The sequence below is a fragment of the Pipra filicauda genome, unplaced genomic scaffold, assembly GCF_003945595.2.
Source record: "Pipra filicauda isolate LSUMZ 115617 unplaced genomic scaffold, ASM394559v2 scaffold192_size1418226_pilon, whole genome shotgun sequence".
Lineage (NCBI taxonomy): Eukaryota > Metazoa > Chordata > Aves > Passeriformes > Pipridae > Pipra > Pipra filicauda.
In genome coordinates this window covers 771,601-790,376 of record NW_024104301.1, presented here as the reverse complement: position 1 = coordinate 790,376, position 18,776 = coordinate 771,601, and the positions used below count along the sequence as shown (strand labels likewise).

Genomic DNA, 18,776 nt, shown 5'->3' with positions numbered 1-18,776 from the left:
TCAGAGCCAGCGCTTCAGAGCCAGCCTGGCACTGCGGAAACGCTTTTGTTGGTTGTTTTTGTTGGTATTTTTTTCCCCCTCCATGGAAACGTGTTCTGTTTTGTGCGGACGGTTTGTCGCTTGTTCTCGACAGAGCCTGACCCGGTGAGGAGCGAGGGGGGGAGCGAGGAATGGAGCGATGAGCGCAGTCGTTGCGAAAGGCGCGGGGCTGCGGTGCCTCCTTCGCGGCAGCACCCAGTGCTCTCCCTCGCAGGGGAACAGCCCTGAGCCTCGGCACATACCACAGCACGGGCTGTACAAACCCACGGAGCGGCTGGTTCTGAGACGCAGGAACTGCGGGCAGGGCGCGCCCTGCCCGGCACATGCCGCTCCCGCAGGCAGCCTCTGCCAAGCAGCCACTTACCTTCTCCCTCCCTCAGGGTCCGCAGGACGGTCCTGCTCTAGCCTTACCAGGGAGGCCACCTCTCTACAGTGTTTGCTTTTCCTCCCTGTCCTGCCCTCTGAAGTGGTTGCTCAAGCCAGGCTTTCCTGGCTCACCTACTCTGGGTCTGCAGTGAGCACGAGCTGCAACTCCCCGCAGAGCACAGCGAGGCTTGTGAAGCTCCGAGATAACCCCCAGCCTCCACCCAAGCTGAGCTGCAGCAGAATCTGCTCAGGAGACGGAAAAAAAAAAAAAAAAAAAGGCAAAGAAAAAAAAAAAAAAAAAAAGACGGCACATGTAACACCTCGGCGGGCCATGGCGGCTCCACTGCAGCACAGCCGGGCCCGCGAGCTCGGCGCTGCAGGCCGGAGGAGGCAGGGCAGCGGCTGCCCCGGCTCGGCGATGGCGGAGCGGGGGGGGGAACAGCCCAGGAGGGGCAGAGAAGGAGAACAACAAAGAGCCATGTGACGGGAGCGGCGGCCGCGCTCCCCCGGCAAACCCGCTCCGGGCGGGGAGGCGGCGGCGCCGCCCGGCCCCTCCCGTGGCCAGCGCTGCTGCTGCCCCCCGTCCCCCCACACTGCCCAGGCTTTCAATTTGGTGGCTTTTTTGTGTGCGTATTTTATTTTTTTGCGTGTGGGGAGCCGCTGTTTGTTCCTCTTTAACTCCCCCCTCCCTCCCCTCTGCGCTAGGCGACTTCCATCTTTTGCTGTTTATAAAGCGAGCGGGAGGCTGCGGCGGGGGAAGGGCAGCGTTATTTATAGCACCGGGGCTGCGCCGGCTTTATCGGAGCTGCCTTTGTCCTCCCGGCCGGCCGCCCCCCCGCCCGGCCCGGCTGGAGCGCCGCCAGCGCCGCTGCCGCAGGGCGCTCCCGCCATGTTGTGCGCGGGGAGAAAGAGCCGCCGCTCCCTTCCACAGCCCCTCACAAAGCGCTGGGGGAAGGGGAGGGGGGGCGGGAAAGGGGAGAGAAAGGATAAAAAAGAAAAAAACAAACAAACAACAACAACAACCACCCCAAACCCACCATTTCCCTGCAGCGCTCGGGACGCCGCCAGGCAGCGGGGGAGAGCCCGCCGCGCCGCGCTGAGGAGGACGCCGACGGGAAGGAGAAGCCATGATGGCGGCTGTCCCCACACAGCACGGAGCGCGACCGGGAGCGCCGTGCCCGCCCGCCGGCCGCCCCTCCCGCCGCCCGGGACACGGTGCTGCCGCAGCCTCTCACATAATAAACCCACCAGACTTCGGCGGGGAGGCCATTTCGTGGGCTGGGTGGCGGCACTAAAGCACAACTGCTTGTGAATATCAACTGCGTCACGGCTCCTCCATCTGTAACACTCAGGCTGCAAAGGGTCCCTCACTTGGAAGGAAACTCCCTCATTTTGGATTTACTTCCAGACCTCCTTTTCCCCCCCTCTCTCCAAGTCACTGCCTCTCGGTATGAAGGATTTTACAGTGCTTTCTAGTGAGACATCCGCCATTAAGACTCACCGTCGTGAAAAACACCCCCTCCCATTTTGTTGCCTGTTTTTGTCGAGCTTCTGTAATTAGACGGATAAAACATGTAAGGGATCCCTACCACCACCACCACCACCGCCTTCTCGCCTTTTTTAACGTCAACCTCACTAACATCTTACTGTTTCACAGGCAGATTTTTTATTTTTTTTGGTGCTTTCAAGTTAACAGCCACGTAACGCCTGCAATGGATCCACAGCGTTTCTCCGCATAAAAAACCAAACCACCCAGGGCTGAGGACGGACCAAGAGCTTTGTGCAGAAAGAGAAATCAAATCCCTCCCTGAGAACAGACGTTTCAGAGGCACTGTTAGATGTTTCTGAGGAGAAGGAGATCGCCACCGCTTTCAGACGACCATTGGGATCTTTCCACCCAGGACAATACCATTAGCCACAGGCCTGGGCTATATGTTCCTCTGCAAGGGCAAAAGGGTTTTACTTACTTACCCGCGCACCATAGTTGAATGCAGCTCTGAAGGTGAAGTTGTTACTCTTTTTTAAAATAACGGCTATAAATATATATGATCTGTATCACCACTTCTCTCGTAAGTTTGCAAGCCAAAGCGTATCTTGTTAAGATAAGTTATGGATCTTTGTATGGCAGTGGTCTAGCATCAAAAAACGAAAAAAAAAAAAAGGGGAAAAAAGCTATAGAAAAAGTTGTCCAGCTATGTTGACTGACCGTATGCAGCGAGGACTCCTGCTCAAGGCTTAAATCTACCTTCCTGTGGCAGATTTACTCTGTACATAAAAAGGACGTTCAGTGTTTTTCCACAGAGCACGCAGACACTAAAAATATTCTCCTCAATAGTTTTAGGCTGCACATGTCAGTGTGAAAACACCTAGTTAACATTTACTGGTTCTAAACAACTTATAAACATAGCCTGGCTAGGTATTTTGCTTTATAAGTAAAATATTTCAAAAAAGCATAAATTGGTTTAAACAGATAAAAACATAAGACATGCAAATGAAGGCTTAGCAATAAGGACCACTCCAGTAACATTAATATGAAAACTACACTTAGCAAGGACAGAATGGATTGGGTACTTACAACATAAGAAAAAAGAAAAAAAGCTTATAATAGTAAAATTGCCTTATTTTTTTGCCAGAATTTACTATTCCTATACCTATATTTAAAACGTTACCTTTTAAGCACCAAAGGAGTTAATAAAAATGGCCAGGAATCAAGTGTTTAACACAGGAGATAAATCTCTCAAATTTATTTTTCAGCCATCAGAGCTGCTTAAAGCTTAAAAACCCCCAAAACAACGAAAAAAAATATAAAAATCATGTATTTACTTTTTTTTTTGGTTGGCAATCGAAATTGTTAACTGCTGACATAGGGTGTGCCGTGACCTAGTTACACAAGACAAAGATGGATCCCGAATCATAAGGGAGGAGAGAAAAAAAAAAAAAAGTCCGCATTAAATTTTTTTTTTTTTTTTGTTAAGGGCTTGGCATTATTTTTATAAATCTTCCTTCTTCAGTGGGTCGTCTGGCACCCGCGCTATGGAGGCTCCCACCACCGCGCGCGGTGCGGATTCACATGGCGGATTCCCCTCTTTGTGGAACAAAGGAAAAGCCCAGTTTGGCCATTTCGCTCCACTGCAGAAAAATGGCTGCGGGTCCCGCGGCCCTTCCTTGGCCGCTTCTGCCGCGCGGCGCTTTTACCCCGCCGTCTAATAACTCAGGCCCCATGGAAGCCGCGCTCCCATTGGCTGCGCCCGCCGCGCTGCCCCGGCCGCAGCCAATGGCGCGGCCGCTCGCGGAGCCGCCGCGGCCCCGCGCCCCGGGACGGCCGCGCCATGCGCCCGCCGCGCTCCGCCCGGCCCCGCGCCCGCCGAGCGCCGGGGGCACCGCGCCGCCCGCCCGCCTCTCGCACCGAAAACAAAATGGAACCTCCCCGCTGATTGGCTGCCGACGGCTCCGGACCTTTAATAAGCAAAACTGCTTCCCCCCCTCATCCTCCATCACACACCCCCCGCCCGCCTTGAGTGTGTGGCCACCCCTCCGCCGCAGCAGCGCGGCGGGTCCGCGCTCCGCCCGCCCCCGCGGTCTCCCGGGCTCGCCGAAGTCTTTCCCTAAAAAAAAAAAAAAAAAAAAGATAGAAAGCAAAGCAAAGCAAAAAAAAAAAAAATCCGACCAACTTGTCCCACCTATAGGTCCATCTTGTTTAGAAACAGTTTGCGCTAAGGTAAATGCAGCGGGCAGATTCCACTCGCCCCCCCGCATGCCGTTAGCCCCGCGGCGGGGAGGGGAAAAAAACCCGCGCGTCCCGGCGGCGGCCCATGCGGCGGCGCTCGGCGGCGGCGGGGCGGCGGCGGGCGGCCGCGGGCCGGGGGCTGCGCGGCGCGGCCGCCGTGAATGTGCAGGCGGCGGAGCGCGGGTAGAGGCGTTCGCGGCGCTCGCAGCGGTGTATTGTGGGATCCCGGCCGCCGCCAGCAGCGAGCACACACAATATGTGGTGGCTCGCGAAAACGGGAGGCAGGAGCCTGGCGGGCAGCCCGCGCCGGTAACCGGCCCCATGTGAGACGGGAGCTCGCCTTTCGCCGCCCGGAGACGATCGGCCGCCCAGCGCGATGTCTTTCCGAGAGACCAAGGCGGGGGAAAAAGCCAAGCACCCTGAAGATCATGGCAAAAAGCAGAGTTCAAGTGAGACTGGGTCTTTTTTTTTTTTTCCTCTTCTTCGTTTTTTTTTTTTTTTCCTTCTCCTCTCCTCCTTCTCCCTCTCTGCCTCTTGTCTGACTGGGGTGGAGGGGGGACCCGGCTGGCAATTCCCCCATTTTGGGGCTCGCTTCGCGGTGGATTTCCTCCCTGCTTGGGTGTGTAGAGCGGGCGGCTCGTTTAAAAAAAAAAAACACACCGAAACGAAGAGGTCTTTGTTAAATATTTTTTTTAACTTTATGGTTTTCCGTGTGATTTTTTTCCTCTCTTCCCATTCCCCTTCCTCTCTCTCCCCTCCCCCCCCCCCCCGTCCAGGTTGGATCAACGGAATGGAGAACAGTACGCAAGCCAGCACTTCTGTCGAGAAAAGAAATCACCATTGGAGAAGTTACAAGTTGATTATTGACCCGGCTCTGAAAAAAGGACAGCACAAACTCTACCGTTACGATGGGCAACATTTCAGCATGCCTGTGAGTGGGGGGCTCCCGGGTTTCCCTCACTGTGTTGTGTCTCCCCCCGCCCCCCCCGCCTCCGTGTTACCGGCGTTTTGGGGGTTGGGGGTCCCTCCGGGTCGTGGTAATCCCCGCCGTGTGTGGGAGGGGGGTCTTGGGGGGACACGCACAGCCACCAAAGTTACCGCCACCTGACACTGTGTATTCAACTGTCAGGAGCCCAAACCTGCGGCTTTTTCCTGTGTTTCCAATCTGTGTGCATTTCCCAGCAGTATTGCAATTTGACACGTGTGTGTGTGTGTGTGCGCTTTCGCCTTCCCATGAGACAGCCCGTGCTTCCTTGGGGTTTATTTTTTCTTTTATTTGTGTCTTAAATTTCAAGCCTTATTATTGCTGTTTCTGTGTTTTCTCTCCTCCTCCTCCTCCTCCTCCTAGAACTCGGGAATCGCTCCTGTGGATTGTGTCAGGGATCCCAGAATAGGGCGAATATGGACCAAAACTAAGGAGTTGGAGCTGTCTGTCCCCAAATTCAAGGTACTGCCCCGAATTTTGGTTTTAGCTCTGTCTTCTTGTTTATCTGGTAGTGAAGCCTCAGTTCCAAATAGTTTAATGGACCATTTAAATGACAGTCATATTCCTGTTAACATTGTTATTTAGCAAACTGTTTAACAGTAATCCTCTTCTATAAGGATAACGAGAAATCAATGCATCTGTCTAACGAGATCACTTGAAGGTTTTGGAGCTGGGGCTTTTTGGGCGGGGGGCGGTGGAAGGGGGCTCTCCACTCAGTGCTGCTCAAAATACATCTTTGTAGCCCAGAAAGGAGCCGGTTCCAATGAATGGCTGCGGCAGCAGAGCCTCTGCTCAGCTCTGAGCTTCATCCCAGAGCCTCAGAAGCGGTTTTTTTCCCCCCCAAAGTTTGCAGGATGTTTTAACCCTCTCCCTCCCGTGCCATCCTTAGGCCCTCCCCCACGCTCATTAAACAATGATGATTGTTTGTATCGCTCCCCACCTTGTGCCCGTTCCAGATTGATGAATTTTACGTGGGGCCAGTGCCTCCCAAGCAGGTCACCTTTGCCAAGCTGAACGACAACATCCGCGAAAACTTTTTGGCCGACATGTGCAAGAAATACGGAGAAGTGGAAGAGGTGGAGATTCTCTACAACCCCAAGAACAAGAAGCACCTGGGCATTGCCAAAGTCATCTTTGCCACTGTCAAGGGTGCCCGGGAGGCTGTCCAGCACCTTCACAACACCTCTGTCATGGGCAACATCATTCACGTGGAGCTGGATACGAAAGGTGAGGAGGCACATTCCGGCCTCACGCGTTTTGGGGTTTACAGAGCCCCTGACCATCCCGCTTCCACCACGGAGGCTGTTGCAGAGGGCAGGAACCTGGTGATTAAAAATACGATGAGAGCCGGCAGCGGGTCTGGTGTCTGGGGCCTGGGCGAGTCACGTGGAGCCAAATGTGTTGTCTGTTGCTAAGAGACAGCCCTGTAATTTGCAAAATGCTGCCATTCTGCCTGTCCCCTGCCCGTCCCTGTCCCCGCTCCCTGCTCTCCCATGTCCCCCATCTCCCTGCCCCAGGCTGGCCCCTCTTGGCCACCTGCCGGGGCTGCCGGACCCCGGGACACCCGCCTTTTGCAAACTTGGGCTTTTTGGGCAAGTCCTGGTGGATGCTGGGACCCGAATCCCTGGGTTCTGGCAGCGGCAGCAGGGCTGGGTACTGTCCTCTGCGTGCCTGGCATTTCATTGATACTTAGAGCACACTGGAGGCTGGGGCAGCAGAGTGCACACGCAGCACTTGTCAGGGTGTGCGAGTGTGTAAGTGTGAGACTGGCTCTTAAAGCGACAGGAACTCCCTGTCCTGGAGTAACCAGCTCCCAGCCTCACACCCGAGCCCTCAGGAGTCCAATAAAGTTTCTGGAAGTGTGAAGGCATTGTGTTTAGTCTGTTCTCTCTCCTCCAAGCGTGTTAGGGAAGGGCTTTGCTAAAATCTGTCTGAATTTTATAAAATATCTAAAGCTGAGGAGGTGTAGATCTGTTGCTGCTTGTACTTCCTTCTAAAGGTGGCATTTCTAGTTTAAAACTGACTTGCTGCACTCCTTCTTGGGAAGAGGACATTGCTAACACCATTTTCTTAAAAATGCTGTTATTTTTGTTCTGTACTAAAAGGTTTCAACAGTTTAGTGCAAGACCAGCACAGCAGTCGGTGTGCCACATGTGATAGACTAGAACAGGATGTTTGTTGACATTACTGACCACTGTTAGAAGAGAAATCACAGTAGTGGTATAATATTTTCTATTGTGAGCTTGACCTTACATGTGTATACTTTGAAATTCTAGTATCATTAATTTTTACAGACAGGCTCCTTCCCCTGCTTTTAAATTTGAAGGTAAAAATCACATTTAAGAACAAATTAACCATCTGCAGATTTACTAATGTAAGCTAAAGCTGGCTCATAAGCGGTGGATGTCTTAATGAGAGTAATTTTAAGCAAGCTGATTGTACTACCTTCCTCCTTGTTCTCCTCCATTTGTAAACTACTCTGCAAGTCTTGACCAGGCAGCTGTTCCAGAAAGTTTGCAGCACATCAGGAAAATGAGGGGGGTTTAGTCTTCTGTTTCCTGGGAGAAAACACTGAAGTCTGTTTTCAGATTGCATTTCTGGGAGGTTTTTTTTGCCAGCTTTATGCTTCTAATGTATTTTTTTCACACAGTTGCTTCTCTTTCATTCTAAAAGAGTAGGACTGTCAGTGTGCTATAATCTGTCAGAATCAAGTAAAAATGGAATTCCTAAAATAGCATTAGCAGGTTAGGGCATACTTAAAATATATATATCGGTTTTAACATTTCTTTCTAGTATTTCACTCTTCAAGAGAAGGAAAGGTTGGTTAAAACCTTTGTTTTCATAGTGTAGAAAAATAAATATTAGGAGCGAAAGTGTCATTTTTATCTGTCTGGAATGAGCATAGGCCTGGGAATCTGAAACTAATAAATCCAGTCTCCTCATCTAAGACAGGCTTGTTTAGAGCAACTTCTTTGCCTCAGTTTATCCATTTATGGGCTGGACACAATTAATAATTGCCTGTTTTAGAGAAATAGATAGAACTCATTTCACATTCATAAACCTCTTTGAAACTGTAACTTTTCCTGCATTATATTGGGGATTCAGAAAGAATTATGAAACTTTGTAACAATTACTGTATATTTTTTCAAAAACCAATGAAAATAAGCCTGACACTTCTATATACACGGCATTGTGTTATGTGTAGGCGGTGTGTGTTAATATTTCAAGCATATCTTCAAGCTCTTGCAGTGAAAAGATCTATTTTGTCACGACTTCAGTTGAGCTAAAACAGTTTATGTAGTTGAGGACGGCCCAGGACTTTTGTGAAATGAGATTTGATACCCAAATAACCTCATCTGCAGCATTTGTTCAAGATAAGTAAGTCTTTCACTACACAGAATTGTGCTAAGGGGTGCTTTGCTTTTGGATTTTATGGGGTGATTCACAGGGAGTTTGAGGTTTAATCGTACAGGACTTCTGCATGAAAGTAGTCCTGGTTTGGGGGAGATATTGCCTGAATTCATTTTCTGGGCTCAGGTGCTGGGTCTGTCCATTTTTCTATGTATTCTTTATCTTTCAGAGCAAAATTCAGACAGTTTCAGGGTTTGATTCTGTTGCCTTTGAAGCTGATGACAGATTTCTTACAGACTGCAGAATAAGTAGGATTAAGTTTTTGTAGTAACGAAAAATTCAGTATTGAGAAACTGGGTCTTTGTAGACTTTGGGAATGAAAAGGCTGAGGGTCAGTAACACTGTATGGGACAGTTTGCTTCTCTGGCTTTGTTCTTCTAAGGATGTTACTGACTACTCCTTAAATTATGGGGGGGGAAAAAGGATTAATTGGTGTGTTTTGGAAAGGCAGCATTAACGGTTTTGTCCTCAGCATTCCCATGCACCGTGTTTGCATTAGTAACAGGCAGTTTCTACGAGCAAGGTGCGCAGGGAGAGCTTTCTGAAGAGGCTCTGGGTGTTGGCAGAGGCTTCTCCCTTGGGTGAGAGTTTCACTTCTCAAGTCTGCAAGCTATTTGCTTGGCACTTTGGAGAGGAGGGAAACGGCTGCGCTCCAGAGAGCATGGTAAGGAGCAGAGCTGCCAAGCAGGCTGAGAAGAGGAAAAAGGATTTAGAAACCTCCTTGTCTTGGCTGGAGAAGGGAGTGTCTGACTTCTCTTGCCCAGCAGATTATTTAAAAATGATCCCTGGGAGCTCAGAGGTGATAACTGCTCCTCTCTTGCATGGATGCAGCGGGCTGGGAGCGATAGCAGGGTCATGTGGGTGTCAAGAATGTGTATTTTCACCAAGATTGTATTATTCCTGTTTAATCAACTCTCACATTGTGGTCTGTGCAGGTGAGACCCGCATGCGATTCTATGAACTGCTCGTTAATGGTCTTTACACTCCTCAGACCCTCCCTGTAGGCACCGAACAGGACGTGTCCCCAACTGGGAATGAAGCTCTCCAGGTAGGTGTGCTTGGCTTTTGATTTCTTTTTAAGAATAACTTTCTAGAAAACTCCAAACATTAAAGTTAGCGTTTTAACACTTTTAATTTAGCTTCTTTTTCCTGTCTTGCCGTAGTTCCAGTGGATGTTGCTAATTCACATTTAAATATAACTTGCTCATAATTGCCATAGCAAATGTACCTCTGAATCAGAGCATGTGGCTGATCTGTGTCTCCATAGCACGGGAAGTGCTTTTTGTCTTTCTGAGTGAAAAATGCCTCCAAAACCGACAGAATGTGCCCTATTAACATCAGAAATTCCTGCAGTTAGGACTGGATCAGATCTGTCCCTGAGATGAGATTATTCCCTTGAAGTCAGGGGAATGATTTACAGTGGTACATTTGGCCTGGTGTCTGTGGTGTGTAATCTCAGCGCTCACGGACTTCAGCCTTGCTTAAAGGCTAAAAGGTGGAAGGAGACTGAGCTTCAATAGTGGCATCAATTTTCCAGAATCTTAATTAGTTGCTGGAATCAGCTGTTAATAAAAGCAGTGGGCAGAATTCCTGAGGGCTTCCAGGGGTCCCTCGATATTTAGGGCACAATTCTCTGCATGGCTTCGTACGATTACCTGCTTCCCTGCAATCCCCACTGGGATGAGAGGGCGAGGGGGAAGGGAAGCCTGTTTGTGTGAAGTTGTCAGCCAGAGAGGCTGACTTGTCTAAATGTACTTTGGCTCCTCATTGTGACTTAAGAACCCACTTTAAGACATCAAATTTGAAAGAGATTTGGCAGGGATTTCTTTTCTCTACTTCTCTGTGCTCTTAAAATGTCACGATTTCATTAATTCTGAGATCAGGCATTCTCAGGACAGGTGAGAGCTATTCCTTGAACATGGAAATTCCATTGATCTGAAAAAATAAATTTCTCCTCCCACCAGCCATCCCAATATCACCAAGGCAAAATCTCAGTATCTTTTTAATAAAATCATGAAGAGGTTGGTTCTTCCTTACCTCCCAGCAAGGTGCTTTTAAAGGCAGGAGGGAGGCAAGTAATGATTTTGCTGGGAGCCCTGCTATGAGCAGGGCCTGGCTGCTCATTTCTGCTGGTTCCATATCTCAAATAAAAATAGACAGATTTGTTCTTACTCCTTTTTCAGGGTTAGCAGCAAATTGATGGTATCCCCCAAAGTAGTCCCTGCTGTAATTATCTTTTAGATTGTTTCTCTAGATGCTGTGTTTTTGTATTATATTATTATCCTGAATTGATTTTTTCCCCAATTATCACCAAAATTATTGCTTTGTGGGTAACTTCAGCTGTTTTGCATCGTGGTTTTGACACTAGAATCCACCAACAAACTTATTTGCTGTTGTAGTTTAGTAAAATACTCCTGACAATTGCCTTCCCCCTCATGCAGAGCAGCAAAGACCTGACAGTTCTGCAGTCCCTGCCTCTAGGTCATGTACAAACCCCACTGAAAGACAGTCTACACCAAAGGTGCAGAGATGTGGTTGTTGTCAAGAACCAGCCACGTGCTTCCTGCTCCTTCCTGTGGGTTTTAGAACAGTTGAGGAAGAAACTTTCCTGATGTCCATGTGGTCATGGTCTCTAGGGGGTCACACCAAGAGCAAGTGCACACTGTTGAGTGGGTGAGACGTGTGTGAGCACAGCAGGCAGGTGAGGGCTCAGCTTGAGTTTGCTGCTGGCATGTTCCACGCAGGTCATTTTACAGGTGTGTCTACCTGCCTGTGCTTGAGAGAGGAGCAGCCAGCCTGTAGCCTCACCAGTTTGCTGTCCTGATGTGATTTTGGGGAGCTCTCTTGCTACCAGGGGGATTCTCACTGAGCTCCTGCTTTGCATTATGGAAAATTGATTCCGGAGCTGATGATTAGTGTGGCACTGTTATGACTCAGCAGAGTCTGAGTTGGAGCAGGGCTGCTCCTAGAAACCCCCTGAACGTGCCTGTGGAGTGAGTTGCAGAGCAATGACTTGGCTGCTCTGTAGGTTTGTGGGGTTTCAGTTTCAAATGCCATAGTCAGTAGTGCTCTGCCTGAGCATTCATCTTCAGGAAGGGCTTTAAAAAGGTGCTTTTGGCAGTTGAGAACTTTTTATGCCTTTTATATGTGTAGCCTTCTCCCTTGTTATAGATGAATGTTTGGGAGAGAGGCTGGTGGGGCAGCTCTGCTGCAGAGGTTTGGCTGCAGGCTGGCAGTTTGCTGCTTTGTATGTTTTGATTTGTTCACAAAAAAAGATAAATTGGTAATCTCACATCTCAGACTTGTTAAATTTTCTTTCCTATATGCAATTTAGACAAGCCTTACATAGTTGATAGAAATTGGAACTCCTTCAGATAAAAGTGGTGTGCAAGTCTCCTGTTCACCTGATGCACTTGGGTGTAGCTTATGAGGAAAACTGTCTGCTTTCTTCTTCCTCCTCTTGCAGACAAGTTCCTCTTTGCTTGCCTTTTTCTTTTAAATCAAAGGGAACTGTTAATAATGGATAATGGTTTGTGTTTTCAGGGACTCTGTAACCTATTTATTTTTTGGTCGTGGAAATCACTGCGAACTCTCGGGTACTCAACTCCTCTGAAAACCAAACGGATTAGACAAATGTCTCTGTAAAAGTGTGTGTTTAGGTGCTTTTCTCTGTTCTGTTTTCACAGTTGACGGATTCCCTGAAGCGCCTGAAAGACAGTAACCTTTCTTCCACGGGCTCCTCTGTTACCCCAAACAGCAGCACGCCCTTCTCCCACGACACAGCCTATTCCAGCTGTCGGCAAGACACCCCGAACTCGTACAGCCAATTCACCCCGCAGTCCCAAGGAACACCTCACACCCCACGGTTAGGGACGCCGTTTTCCCAGGATTCCACCTATTCCAGCCGTCAGACAACGCCTGTGTACCATTTTGGGCAGGACAGTGGGTACAAACCCAGGAGACATGAAACAAAATTTACGGATGCCTACAACCGCCGCCCGGGACATCAACATCACTACGTGCACAACTCGGCGGGTGTGTTCCGAGGCACGGAGCATCAGTTCAGTACGTACAAATCCCATCAGCAGGAGCCAGTTCAGTTCTCTCACACTCCTCCCCTGAGCCACTCTAGTTCTTCGAGCTACAAATCTGCCTTCTCTCCCTACCAACCACCAGCTGTATTTCCCCAATCCGATGAGCAGCAGTTTCCCCAAACTTCCAGGGAAACAGAGTACCGGAGACCTGCGCCCCCTCCCACCGAGATGGTTGTGGAAAGCAGTGCTGCCCCTAGCATCGATTTTGTCCCAGTGAAGGAGAAACCAGAGGAGCCTCCGCCCTTGCCCGACTCGAACTCTGTTCCTGAACCGAGCACAGCATCCTTCTCTCAGACTCCAGAGAGGAGCGAGACCCCTGGCACCCCCACCATGGAGTCTGAAATGCAGCATAACAGTTTAGACTCAAGGATTGAGATGCTCTTGAAAGAGCAGAGAACAAAGTTACCCTTTCTTAACGAGCATGACTCAGATAACGAGATCCGAATGGAAGGTAGCCCTATTTCCTCCTCTTCTTCCCAGCTCTCTCCCATCACACCGTACGGTTCAAACTCTCAGCCCGGTTTCAGGGGGCAGACGCCTTCCTCACGCCCTTCCAGCACGGGCTTGGAGGACATCAGCCCAACGCCGTTACCTGACTCCGACGACGACGAGCCCATCCCTGGGACAGCTTCTCTGAGTCAGAATTCCCGGGGGACATCGGAGGCCAGCATGACTCCCAGTGATCAGCTGGGCAGGACCTCCAAAACTGAGACCTCGGAGGCTAAAGAGATGGTGCCTGGTGACCAGACTCCAACGTCAGAAAAAATGGACGAGGTGAGTGAGCTGGAACTGAGTTGTGGAGCTCCGTGCTTGCCCCTGGAGCTGGACAGGGCAGGGGATTGTGCTCGTCTTTGTGTCTTCAGAGCATGAGGTTTCTGGTGGCTCTTCCTTTTACTCAAGGCAGCTGGAAACGAGTTAGATGTGACACAGAGTGATGGTCTTAACTTGCCAATCTCCAGCTTTCCATGTTTATAATATCAGCCTGCTGCAATTTATAGCTTCAGGAGAGCTCAAGGACTGCACAAGCCACCAAAGTTTGGCCAGTGCTCACGCTGTGTGAATGTCCTGAGTGTTGACAGACACTTAAGCCACTAGAGGAGTTAATGGAGCACTTTCTGCCATTGCTGTGGTCCCTGAGCAGGGGTGTGTATGTAGCCACGCTCTTGCTTAACGGGGCTTTCATGTTGCACTGAAGTATTGAGTGTATACGATGTTTGAAAGCTCTCCAGCTATTTCTGCCATCTGGTTCAAACGGGAGACAGTTGCTGGGTTTTAATACTCCCTTTGCTCGATTGGAAGGGGGAGGTAGTTGACTTGTGGGGGATGTGCTCCACTGAGTCTTCCAATAATAGAGCAGAGCTCGCTGCCTCTGCTGGGGCATTTGTGGCTGAAAGAAGAGGGAGAGCGGAACAGTGTGGAGTGGTGCCAGCAGACAGAGGAATTATGTTGCATGGCCTGTCTGTTTGGGAGGTCTTTTGCAACAAATGTGACTATCACTGCAGTGGACGTGTGGGTCCTATTCTGCTGTGTCAAGGAACAGTCAAAATACAGATCTTTGCAAATGCCAGGCCCTTTCTCCTCAGTGTTTGTAATGGTCATGCAAGGGAATGAAACTGCTGTCCCTGCTGTACAAGAACGCTGCAGTCAAGAGGGCTGGTCTCGTGTACATGTCCCAAGCGTGGTACATCAATTTAATTTTCTCATGAAAGTTTGCCGGGGTTAAGCTGGCAGAATAGATTTCCCTCCAGTGGTTTGCAGTTATGAGGTTTTCACCCAAGAAGCAGCTGCATTTTGGGAGAGGAGGAGCTACTCTTGTAGCTGTGGGCTTTGCAGAGACTGGAGGGAAAGCTCTGCAGCAGTAACAGAGTGCAGGTCTCAGTGCTACACAGTGAAAACAGTGTGACCGCGCTGGATATTTTGTTTTTTCTGCGGGCCTTTCCAAACCTCCTTGTCCTTGCAGTTGCCAGTTTAGCGTTTGAAACAATTCAGCTGCTTGAGTTCTCATTCATCATTGGGGCTGGCCCAGGCTCCCCTCTTGGGAGGCAAGTCCCTGGCCCGTGGGGCCTGATGATGTGTTAATTAGGAATGGAGTTTTGATTCCTTGAGCTTGGTCTGGCAGGCCTGAGAGGGGATACTCTTGGTTTGCCTGAAAAACAGTGAGGAAGACATGCCTCATCTCCTGCCTTTCTGGGTTTGTATTTGCTGTCCTTGCTCTCGTGCAAGTGGGTTGCAGCCAATTCTGAGTGTGTTTAGGAAGGTGGGTGGATGCCAGGGGGGTGTGTGGGGTCAGGCACTTTCTGTAGCGGACACTGGTGTTGGGGGACTGGCTGGGGTGGGATGTTGTGGGCTGTGATGTGGGGCAGCAGTGCTGATGTTGAAGCCCTTGTTAAGTCTTTGTTTCTCCTTAATGAGATGCTGGTGTCAGTAGTTCACATCGATGGTTCTGTGATACAAAATGATGTAAATGTGTCAATCCTCTGCAGAAGTCAGAAGGGTGATAGCAGGGTCTCCATGCAGGTCATTGCTACCTTAACTATCTCCTCCCCCTCCAAAAAAGTTGATGTTTGAGCTGTTTATTCAAACCTCCTCTTGGTTACAAATCACACTAAACTATTCTGGCATGTTTGAAAAGTTGCCTGTGTCTTTCATTGCTCCTTGTGATGCACAAAAAACAATCTCCATGTGTTTTTGCTTCCTTCCCCTGTCCTTCTCCCCCACAGTTTTTTTGCTTTAGAAAAAGGCTCTGCTGGCTTTCCTCTCTCTTGCTGAAGGAGCAGAGCTGAACAGTGACTTAACATAGGCTGAAATTTGAGCTGCAGCTTTCCAACTGAGTTAGAGAGGGGCATTGAGTCTGTCTAAGGGCTGGAAAGCTAAACCTCCGGCTTCAGCCTATTGTGATACCACTATTCAACTCCAGTCCTTCAGAGAATCCTCCAGCAAAACAGAGGGAAGGCAGACCCAAATATTTCTAGTGACTGTGTGGCTTGGGGAGCGGAGCAGGAATGACGTATTAGTGTAGGGAAGGCTCATTAAGTATCATAAGGAAGCAATAAAGGGCAGAGAGTTTGAACTTCTTATTTACTTCATATTTGGCTCTTCAGGGGTCGGAGCAGCCCCAGGCCAGCTCTTTTGGGCGGGTGCTCTAGCTGGGAAAATCTCAGGATTCATAAGGATGCCAGCAGAGTTGCAGGGAAGTTTTTCCTGAGGACCTCATCCTGTTTCCCATCAAACAAGCAGGATTTTTGTCAATGATTGCTAATACAGTAACATCTGCTCTGTAGGTGAAGCGCTGTCAAATCATCAGGCAAATTACCCCCCCCGACTTGCCATGAGTAAAGGAGGTACAGCCCAGCCCCAGCAATTGCTCTGATTTATCGTGCAAGACCCCAGAGCTTGATTTCAAGATCCGGTATGATACTCCTAAGCCAGAGTTTGGCAGGGAGTTTGGGTGTGGGAGAGGAAGGACTGTGCATCTGTCTGCAACACCTACCCCAACTAATCTGGGAGCAGTGATTAAGGTCTGCAGAGAAAGTCCTGCTAAGCTTAGCCAAGGGACAAGGCCGAGGTGTGGAACTGAGTGGGATGTGGGCAGTACGAAGTGAGGGGAGGAAAAGAATCATTTCCAAACAGCACAACCTGCCAGCCAGGAAGACGGGGCAGAGAGGGCTTTTTCAAGAAACTAGAAGATGGCAAAGAAAAAAAAGGAAAGAAAAAAAGTTGAGCTGCATTGTGATATCAGGAAATTTTTGAGGGTAGCAATGTCCAAACTTACCTTCCTGTGTGCTTGAAAAGGTAAAAAGGAAAGAACTGTAATAATTTCTTTTCACAGGATCTTGGCTGTTTCAGAAGTGCAAAGATTAAGTACATACAGTTTGACGTTTTGACATCCCATCTGAGCCAGGTCTTGTTTTGGCTTGGCTTGTGACAGGAAGAGGCCCTGCCTTTGTGCTGGGGAGGGTGACAGAATTGCAGCGAGTCACTTTGTTGTATATTGATGATGTCTTTCATGTTTCAGCTTATGAATGTATCAGTTTGTGTGCATAGCCAGCACGTAATAGGAAGACTGTATGGTTGACAATGGTATTCTTCTAGATGTATAAGTACGAAAGTACTTTTTAATTGAGGGATCAGCAGTCTCTCGTCTTCCTGGTAGTTTGGCTAAGCACTGAGTTACTGTGGAGGGAGGAGTGCCTTGAAAACGCCAAAGATCATCATAAAAACGAAGATCCTGAAATGTGAACGAGGCGAGAGCAGTTCTGCTGTTTGCTGTGAATTTTAGCAGATGGGTTGGGGAGTGAACTGAAAGTCACACAGTGCACAGCAGCCCTGGAGACCCCGAAAGCCACTGCTGTCACCAGCTGTCTCACCCGGCTGTTGTGAATGCTTTTAATGCCATGCTGGGTGCTGAGGTGCCTCTTGCAGGACAGTGTCAGCATCCCTGTGACAAGCTGTGCAGATGCAGGGTCCTCTCACAGTTACCCAGGGAGAATTTCTGAGCTGGGCTTACACACAGACGACGTAGGTCAGGCTCAGCCCTACAGGAAGCTCTGCTGAAGTCTCTGAGGTTACATCTGGGCTGAATTTGCACTTGGTGTAAAAGTATCTTTGGGTTCTTGTGTGGTCACGGCCAGAACTGGAAGAAATTTATGTTGAAGTGTCACATTGTCCCTCCGGACCCTTAGCAGGATGTGATGACATTCTCCTCAAGACACTGCCTCGTGTCTTGTGTGGCTCCTTGCTGCTGCACCCCCATCCAGACCGGGCAGTATTTCAGTAGCTGGTAAATGATTCCTGCAGGGCCAAATTCAACCTTTAGTTGTCACGAACACTTGTGAGACAAACCAGTGCCCCAGTGCCATCGGGCAGCGAGAGGAGCTGCCAGGGGTTTCGCTGCCAGCAGTGCCTGCAGTGGTTGCCCCAGGAGTGGTCTGTGCCCCTTGGAGCTGAGCTGGGCAGGAACACATCTGCGTGCCTGCAGAAGGATGTTCTTGTCCTGTACCCTGCTTTCACCCATGGGTTGTGTGGGTCAGAGGCAGCCCTATGTTCCTGGGACTTTGGTGATGGGTTACATGGAGCCTCCTAGGGATGAACGCAGTCGCACCCTTCTGAGGGATGTTTCTGAGCTGGATGGTGCATAAGTGATTTATTCAAGGTAAATGCACATTAAGGTTGTGAAGGTAGAGCCTTAAGAGCCAGGAAATTTGATACCTTCGTTTCCACAGTAACTGTGCAAGAGCCCTTATGCCCATAAGTAGCTGTTATGTATGTATAATATATATGGGTACACCTGGGATCCAATTTACAGCTGGAGTGGGATTCATCATTCCTGGAGGGAGATGGGGGGAGTAGATGTGGCGAATGGTTGCTCTCAATGTAGTTTTTTAATTGAAGAAGGGAGAAAATCCTGAGAGCTGTGATTTATGCCCAGTCTCATAAACACTTTTTCAAATTTTCCTGCCTCCTGAGCTCTTGTGAATGCAATCATGCCTGACAGAACCGGTTCCTAATGGAAACTCAAAAAATAGGTGTATGTTATGACCATGACTTTCCAGCAATGCAGCCAGCCAATGCCCAGGCAGCAGAGATTTGGATGACTGCTGTGGTTTTACATGTGAATTGCACTAGCCATGCTCAACCTGTGAAATTAAAATGAGAGTGGACTACTTAAGCTGTGGGTTCAGCTCTGCCCTTCCTGACCCACTGCACAGCAGCAGCAAGAAGCCACAGGGACTTCAGGGGATCTTGCAGAGTTTAAGCTTGTTCAGAAAAGAAAGACGGCACACAAATCCCTCAAAAGGTGATTTAAATGTGACACTACACTGATACTGGCCCCTTTGAGAGCTCAGAGATCTGTTCAGCCCCTGTGTCCAGAGGAGGGAGCAGACTGGGGCAGGACTGCAGCCCTGTGTCCTTCTGGGTTGCTTGGGGCTGAGGGTCAGTTCCCATATAACCTGGCCAAGGTAAGGACATCCAGGCTCCCGAAGCAGTGGAAGTGCAAGGTGTTGTTATCTTACCTTTTTTTTCAGAGCTGATACTGGAAGACCCCAGGCAGGGACTGCTTCCTTGTACAGCGGTTCATTTACCACACGACAGCCTGCTGCTCCTGCAAAAATTTGTAGAAAGTAGAGAAGTCCGTTGTGTTTGCTAACTTGTT

At 49.4% G+C, this 18,776-nt stretch overlaps 1 protein-coding gene across 1 annotated transcript in view; it reads left to right on the top strand.

Annotated features, from left to right (window-relative positions):
• Positions 1-4,328: 4,328 nt before the first annotated feature.
• SETD1B (SET domain containing 1B, histone lysine methyltransferase) overlaps positions 4,329-18,776 on the top strand; it is a 45,226-nt gene continuing 30,778 nt past the window's right edge. The window contains exons 1-6 of the mRNA XM_027739779.2: positions 4,329-4,581; positions 4,909-5,063; positions 5,481-5,579; positions 6,074-6,344; positions 9,464-9,576; positions 12,215-13,396. Coding sequence (XP_027595580.1) covers positions 4,509-4,581; positions 4,909-5,063; positions 5,481-5,579; positions 6,074-6,344; positions 9,464-9,576; positions 12,215-13,396 — 1,893 coding nt within the window. The 5' untranslated portion in view covers positions 4,329-4,508. The remainder of the gene's footprint in view (positions 4,582-4,908; positions 5,064-5,480; positions 5,580-6,073; positions 6,345-9,463; positions 9,577-12,214; positions 13,397-18,776) is intronic.